This window comes from Nerophis ophidion, linkage group LG08 (assembly GCF_033978795.1).
Source record: "Nerophis ophidion isolate RoL-2023_Sa linkage group LG08, RoL_Noph_v1.0, whole genome shotgun sequence".
Classification (NCBI taxonomy): Eukaryota; Metazoa; Chordata; class Actinopteri; order Syngnathiformes; family Syngnathidae; genus Nerophis; species Nerophis ophidion.
The window spans coordinates 16,410,186-16,418,328 of NC_084618.1; the positions used below are offsets into that span (position 1 = coordinate 16,410,186).

Below are 8,143 nucleotides of genomic sequence, written 5' to 3' on the forward strand. Positions count from 1 at the left end.
CTCCCCCGCCCTCAGCGACCGCTTTCTCACTTGCTTGCCCACCCGCACAGTCACTGACGTCACTCACCTGCTGCCAGACATTAAAGGGCCACACACATATGCTACTCTCATAACAAAGTGTTTAAAAACGAGTACGCAAGTTGGACAAATGAGATGCCAAATCCAACCACTTTCATGTGGTATTGGACAGAAAGGAGGACTTTTTTTTCCCTCCATTTGAAAATGCGGACGTTATCAGCACCACTGTCTAATTCCAATCAATGCAAGTCATCAGAATCAGGTAATACACCAACTTATATTCTTGTCTTCATGAAAGAAAGGAATCTATGTGTGTTAAACATGCTTGTATTATCATTAAACACCATTAACTTGTTAACAAAAATGTCTCTTTCATAAATAAAAAAATATAAATTACAAATAGGAATGAGGTAGATCTCCTCGACTCGGTCAATTGAAAAGTAGCTCGCCTGCAGAAAAAGTGTGAGCGCCCCTGGTATAGAGGGATGTATTTAATCAAAGTACTGGCAACCAATGTCATCAAAACAAGTATTGATTTTTTAATTGAGAATTGTTTTGAATCAGTTATCTATTCTGCATTGAATCATTAGACCCCAAACTTGAAAGATTCACAGCTCTACTGTAGTACAGTATATGTATTTATACATGCTTTGATATCCATACTTGATTCATTAGTACAACCGGGCCCTCTGAGGGCAACCTTAACTGCGGTGTGGAATAGAAAGGAGTTTGACAGGCCTGAGGTGACTAGAAATGTAAGGATGTGTTATACAACACAGGAAGTATGGAGCGAACACACACACACACACACACACACACCCCCTTCCTTCCTTCCTTCCTTCCAGGCTGGTACTCTATGACACCATTAAAGCAGAACAAATACTCGATCTCTTCTAGCAGAACCAAAGCCAATCCTTCCTTCCTTCCTTCCTTCCTTCCTTCCTTCCTTCCTTCCTCCCTCCCTCCCTTCCTTCCTTCCTTCCTTCCTTCCTTCCTTCCTTCCTTCCTTCCTTCCTTCCTTCCTTCCTTCGTTCCTTCCTTCCTTCCCTCCCTCCCTCCCTCCCTCCCTCCCACCATTAAAGCAGAACAAATAATCGATCTCTTCTAGCAGAACCAAAGCCAATTCTAGGGCCTTCTTTTCGCCTTAAATGTGAAAATGGCTCCTCCAGCATGTGTGGGTGTTACAGTGTTTCCCTCAGAATTATTTGATAGTTAAGGTGGACGGGGGAAGAGAAACAGTGTAATTTGGCCTGTCGCCACCATCACGTCTCATCGCTGCCTGAAGGGGGGGAATAGACTACAGACTGTGGTGAGGTAGGCCGGCTTCGTTGCGTGAAGAAGCCTGCAGTATTTGGCGGTGTTTTCCGCTCCGTATGCTGAAAGGCAATATACGATATATAGCTCTATTTTTTTCCGTAAAGTAAAAACAAAACAGTCCGAGTTGCCTGAGATACTAAGTATGTCATTATTTTTATTATTTTTTATTATTATTACCATGAATTGAAATCCGAGTCCATGATTCTCTCCCGGAAAAGGGTGGAGTGCCATCTCCGGGTTGGGGAGGAGACCCTGCCCCAAGTGGAGGAGTTCAAGTACCTAGGAGTCTTGTTCACGAGTGGGAGAAGAGTGGATGGTGAGATCGACAGGCGGATCGGTGCGGCGTCTTCAGTAATGCGGACGTTGTACCGATCTGTTGTGGTGAAGAAGGAGCTGAGCCGGAAGGCAAAGCTCTCAATTTACCGGTCGATCTACGTTCCCATCCTCACCTATGGTCATGAGCTTTGGGTCATGACCGAAAGGATAAGATCACGGGTACAAGTGGCCCAAATGAGTTTCTTCCGCCGTGTGGCGGGGCTCTCCCTTAGAGATAGGGTGAGAAGCTCTGTCATCCGGGAGGAACTCAAAGTAAAGCCGCTGCTCCTCCACATGGAGAGGAGCCAGATGAGGTGGTTCGGGCATCTGGTCAGGATGCCACCCGAACGCCTCCCGAGGGAGGTGTTTAGGGCACGTCCAACCGGTAGGAGGCCACGGGGAAGACCCAGGACACGTTGGGAAGACTGTCTCCCGGCTGGCATGGGAACGCCTCGGGATCCCCCGGGAAGATCTAGACGAAGTGGCTGGGGAGAGGGAAGTCTGGGCTTCCCTGCTTAGGCTGTTGCCCCCGCGACCCGACCTCGGATGAGCGGAGGAAGATGGATGGATGGATGGAATTGATTAACGTGGACCCCGACTTAAACAAGTTGAACAACTTATTGGGGTGTTACCATTTAGTGGTCAATTGTACGGAATCTGTACTGTACTGTGCAATCTACTAATAAAAGTATCAATCAATCAATTTGACTAAGTAAATATTGACTTCCTAAGAAAAAATAATGACAGTCAAATTAATGACTTGCTGTAAATAAGCGTTTGAAATAAGGAGTTAAAAGTGGGGCCACATGCTGACATCATCATGCTTAATTTATTGCAGCATTTGGGAAGCCGGTAGTTGATTTTTATTATGTAAATGTTATATTTTTATCAAAAAAAAATTTAATTTAAGACTTTAGGCCAGGGGTCGGGAGCCTTTTTGGCCGAGCGAGCCATGAAAGCCAAATATTTTAAAACGTACTTCAGTGAGAGCCGTATATTTTTTTTAACACTGAATACAACAAGATGCGTGCATTTTTAAGTAAGACCAACATTTTTAGAGTATAATGAGTCTCTTATTCTTTTTAATAGCATTGTTATTCTGGAGCTAACCTATAATAAAGAAAATGCCTCTTACCATTGATACATCTTCTTGAACAGGTGCGGTAGAAACCGGATGGATGGATTAAAATGCGTGAAGTGAATTGTATTTATATTGCACTTTTTTTTAGAGACTCACAGCGCTTTTACATAGTGAAACCCAGTATCTGAGAATGTTTTATATTTTGAACGTTATTTTTTAACACTGTGATTAGTAATTATTCATTACTTGTCGTGTTATCTGAGAGCCAGATGCCGTCATCAAAAGAGCCACATCTGGATCTAGAGCCATAGGTTCCCTAGCCCTGTTTTAGGCGGTGGCTCTTTGTTGTTAAGGCGGCAGTAATGCTAATTATTTTGCGAAACAAGTTTGACCCGGCAGGCGCTTACTATATACCTGGCGGCAATTCAAGGAAATACGGTACCTTTATTGTTTCCAAGTGGTGTCTGTAACACGGCAGTAAAACGGCTGATCAAACAAAATAGAAGTCATGGTCATGGGCCTACTAGCTGCGGAAGCTAGCTCTCCAATCAGCTAAACAGACTCAATAACTCCACCTGACTAATTAATGTTATATTTTATAATATAATACAGACACTCCTAAATAAGTTAGCATATTAGCTCATGCTAACAATGCACTAATATGCATGAAAGCACAGTTTGAATAAGTCTAGTTGAATCATAAAACGTACAAATGGTTCTTGGAGTAACGAATCAAAAATCTATACAAATGGAAACGCTATAAAAAAGTCATATCGCGGTCGTTATCAAAGTGCTCAAAGTACTAATACACATTTACAAAGTTTTATTTAAAAACTAACTACAATAATAAATAAATAGCCACGCCATATACTTTAGCAGAATAAATATGCATATTAGCTCATGCTAACGACGCACTAATACGCATAAAAACACTCCTACAGACGTCACAAGTTTGAATTGTTGTAGTTAAATTGTAAAACTTACAAACGTTGCTCGGAGTGACGAATGAAGAATCCATACGAGTAAAAACGCTACGGAAGGGTAGAAGAATGAACGGCACTTGTACTTCCGGCCCAAAGCGTTAAACAGCGGGAAACAGCTAGCTCTCCAATCAGCTAAACAGACTCAATCAGTCCACGGTGACATTGTGGGGAATTTACCGAATTAAACAAAAAGAATGTCGTTGTAAGTTAGTAATACTAAAACGAACACTCGTAAACATGTTAGCATATTAGCCAATGCTACATTACGATAGCACGTACAAATATGGATGAAAACACTCCAACAGACATCGCACATGGGACGCTTTAGTTTTAGTTATATTGTAAAACTTACAAACGTTGCTTCGAGGGATAAATGAAGAACCCCTACGAGTAGAAACGCTATGGATGGCTAGAAAACAGAATAACACTTCCAGTTCCAAGCTTTAAAACGGCAGAAAAACCTGCAGGGAGACAACTCGTCCAGAAGATGGCGCCACAGCATAGACTTGGACAAACTTTAATGATCAGAAGGGAAATTGTTCCACACTGTAGCTTAGTTAGAAAGGATGGAAAGGGTAATGCACAAAAAGAGAGCGAAAACAAAAGGTATAAAGTAGACCAAAAAATGTACCAATATAACATATATGTAATATTTTCATATAATATATACCAATGATCATGTACAATATTACAGCATGTGTAACAGTATGGGAGGTGAGGGGAGCAGTGAGCAGCTGTGGTAGCCCCGCCTAGGAATCATCTTTGCTGATTTAACCCCCAATTCCAACCCAAGCAGGGAGGTAACGGCTCCCATTTTCATAGTCTTTGGTATGACTCGGCCGGGGTTTGAACTCACAACCTACCCATCTCAGGGCGGACACTCAGACTGAATAACTAATATTTGTCTTTACGAAATATCATTTTTGTAGTAAAACTCATACATTATTCCAGGCGTTTGTAGGAGTAATGTTTCGATACGCATTATCTCAGGATTCTAAGAACGTTGCTGTCATGTTGAGTCAAACACTAACTTTGGTATTTGCAAACCTTACAAAATCTCGTTTTTCTTGTGGAAAGTAGAGCCGGCGGAAAATAGACATAATAAACAAAAGAGAGTTAGCTAACGTAGGATTTAGCTAATAGCATTTTTGCATCATGACCGTCAGCAAAGACAAATCCACAAATGAGCCGCACTGTTTAATAGTGTTTTTCAACCTTTTTCGAGCCAAGGCACATTTTTTTGCGTTGTAAAAATGCGGAGGCACTAAAAAACGAAACTCAGTTGACAGTAAAAAGTGGTTGGATATGACTTGAAAGCATAACAAAGCATGCATCACTATAGCTCTTGTCTCAAAGTAGGTGTACTGTCACATCACACCCTGACTTATTTGCACATTTCCCGTGTACTGGTTTTACTTCTTGTCTTTCGTTCTTATTTTTTTGGGCATTTTCCTCTAGCAGTTTCATGTCTTCCTTTGAGCGATATTTCCCGCATCTACTTTGTGTTAGCAATCAAGAATATTTCAGTTGTTTTTACCCTGCGATATGGTGGCGACTTGTCCAGGGTGCACGCCGCCTTCCGCCCAATTGTAGCTGAGAGAGGCACCAGCGCCCCCCGTAACCCTGAAGGGAATAACCGGTAGAAAATGGATGGATTATCCATCTCTGTGGGGACATCGTTGATGTACTTTGTGGACGCTGTCTTTGCTCCACAGTAAGTCTTTGCTGTCGTCCAGCATTCTGGTTTTGTTTACTTTGTAGTCCAGTTTTAGTTTTGTTCCGCATAGCCTTCCCTAAGCTTCAATGCCTTTTGTTTAAGCATTAAATATCTTTTTTACCTACACGCTGCCTCCCGCTGTTTCCCACATTTACAAAGCAATTAGCTACCGGCTGCCACCTACTGATATGGAAGAGTATTACACGGTTACTCTGCCGCGCTCAACAACACATCATTTGCCAAGACTACAATTACTGGTTTGCAAAAAACATTTTTTTACCCCAAATAGGTGAAATTAGATCATCTCCCACGGCACACAGTGGTTGAAAAACACTGGTTTAATAAGCCGCAGGGTTCAAAGCGTAGGATTTTTTTTTTTTTTAATGGTAAATAAGCAGTTGTCAAAGTGTTTTTAGTGAAAAAAGGGTAATAATATTAGTTGTCGTACTGAAGTGACGTTGAGGAAACGTGAACCGCCTCGCTTGTTGTTTTAGGACTTATTTCTAGCACTTTCTCAGCTGTCACTCATCTGCACCTGTGCTGCTTTTTGCTCGAAACGCCTTTCAAGTCCACACCTAAAACACACACACACACACACACACACACGGGCATATTGTAAATTTTTAAGTGAAAGGCTGGTGTGTGTATGTGTGTGTGTCCCCCCGTCCCCTCCCAGTGACTGCAGGCCTATTTTAAGCAGGCGACAAAAGGTCCACTTAGATTTGGTTGGCTGGAAAAGTGGACCCGCTCACAGAGCGCCTCTTGTTAACCTAAGCCCCCCCCCTCCTCAAAGTGTCCAGCTCAGCAAATATTTGAAAGTTTGCAAGTTAATCATAAGGCCCAGCAGCTCCTCTCCAAACAGAGAGGGGGCGGGACCAAAGAGAGAGAGCGAGCGAGGGAGCACACACACACACACACACACGTAGAGAGAGAGCAGGATTAGCTGGACCGTAGCGGAGAAGCACATGGAGGACAACCTGTGGATTTCATCTGGTGGTCTTTTTGACACGGGAAAAGGGAAGTGAGGAAGAGGAGATGCACACTTTGCAACGTGAGTCTTCTTCTTCTTCTTCTTCTTCTTCTTCTTCTTCTTCTTCTTCTCCACGTCGAATATTCGGCCTCGACACGGGACTTTGTACTCGCAGAACTTAGACCTGGACTAACTCTATTGACCGACTAGTTAGACCAGGACTGTGATCTTTGGTAAAGTCTACAAAGAAGGAGGCAACAAGGGACACAAAAGACTTTCAAAGCGCTGCCAGCTCAGCGGCGCTTCCCCTACATACAGCTACAAAAAGACATTAGTTTGAATGTGTGCAATGTAGCCTGTCTTGTATTGACATGTTAGACAGGGAATGCATGGAAAACAAATCATGCATTCAGACATAGAGAGAAGGCGTGTTCACAGATATTATTATGCATTTGGTTGTTGGATTTCTACATAAATATAGACATAACTAGCAGTAAAAACACTGGCTGCTCAGGTTTACTGTAAAATGTGGGGTTTTTTTTACAGCAAGTTACTGTAAATGGAAAGGACAGTCAAATCTAAAAAGTCGACAGATAACTTGCTTCAAAACTGTAAGCCAGGCAGATATATTTATTTTAGTTTCATCTACAAAAAATATTTAAGTATGTGATTGTGTAATATTTGTTGCAGTATTAGATAGTAAAGTGGAAAAGATATGCAGTTGCACGCAATATGTCTGTTTGTACGTGTTGGGGCCCTTCAGGAGTGCCTCATGTCAATATTTGTACTTATTTGACTGGTGCACTTTTCTATTTTTGTATATGTATATATATGTTTTATAAATATATATATACATACACACATATATATATATATATATGTGTGTGTGTGTATGTATATACATCTGTGTGTATATATGTATGTGATACACATATATATACACATATATATACACAAATATATATATATATACATACATATATAGGTGTGTGTGTATATATGTATGTATACATATTTATATATGCGTGTACATGTGTTTATATATGTATGTCTATGTATTTGTATGTGTATATATGTTAATGTCTATGTGTTATATGTATGTGTATATACTGATATATACGCATGTATATATGTGTGTATATATATGTGTGTGTATTGTGTGTATATATATATGTACATATATATATTTGTTTGTATGTATGTATATGTGTTTGTGTGTATATATATTCATATACATATGTACATGTGTATGTATGTATACATATATACATACATACATATATATATGTGTGTATATATGTATGCATACATATTTATGTGTATACATGTGTATACATATGTATGTGTGTATATATATGTGTGTTTATATGTATGTGTATGCATACATATTTATATATGCGTATACATGTGTATATATATGTATGTCTATGTATTTGTATGTGTGTATGTATGTTAATGTCTGTTATATGTATGTGTATATACCGATATATATACGCACGTATATATGTATATATGTGTGTATATATATATATATATGTGTACATATACTTGTATGTATATATGTGTGTGTGTGTGTATATATATATATATATACACATATATATATTTGTATGTATGTATGTGTGTGTTTGTGTATATATACATATGTACATGTGTGTATATATATATATATATATGTGTACATATATTTGTATGTATATATGTGTGTGTGTGTATATATATATACATATATGTACATATAT

General features: G+C 39.9%; 1 protein-coding gene across 3 annotated transcripts in view; it reads left to right on the forward strand.

The window, feature by feature from the left end:
• pik3r1 (phosphoinositide-3-kinase, regulatory subunit 1 (alpha)) overlaps positions 1 to 8,143 on the forward strand; it is a 67,487-nt gene that overhangs the window by 45,616 nt on the left and 13,728 nt on the right. Inside the window, exon 1 of one of the 3 annotated variants that reach the window (XM_061907862.1) lies at positions 6,330 to 6,482. The exons of the other annotated variants lie outside the window; for them this stretch is intronic. Coding sequence (XP_061763846.1) covers positions 6,467 to 6,482 — 16 coding nt within the window. The 5' untranslated portion in view covers positions 6,330 to 6,466. Of the gene's footprint in view, positions 1 to 6,329; positions 6,483 to 8,143 lie in introns of those variants that run through there. 3 annotated transcript variants of the gene reach the window in all.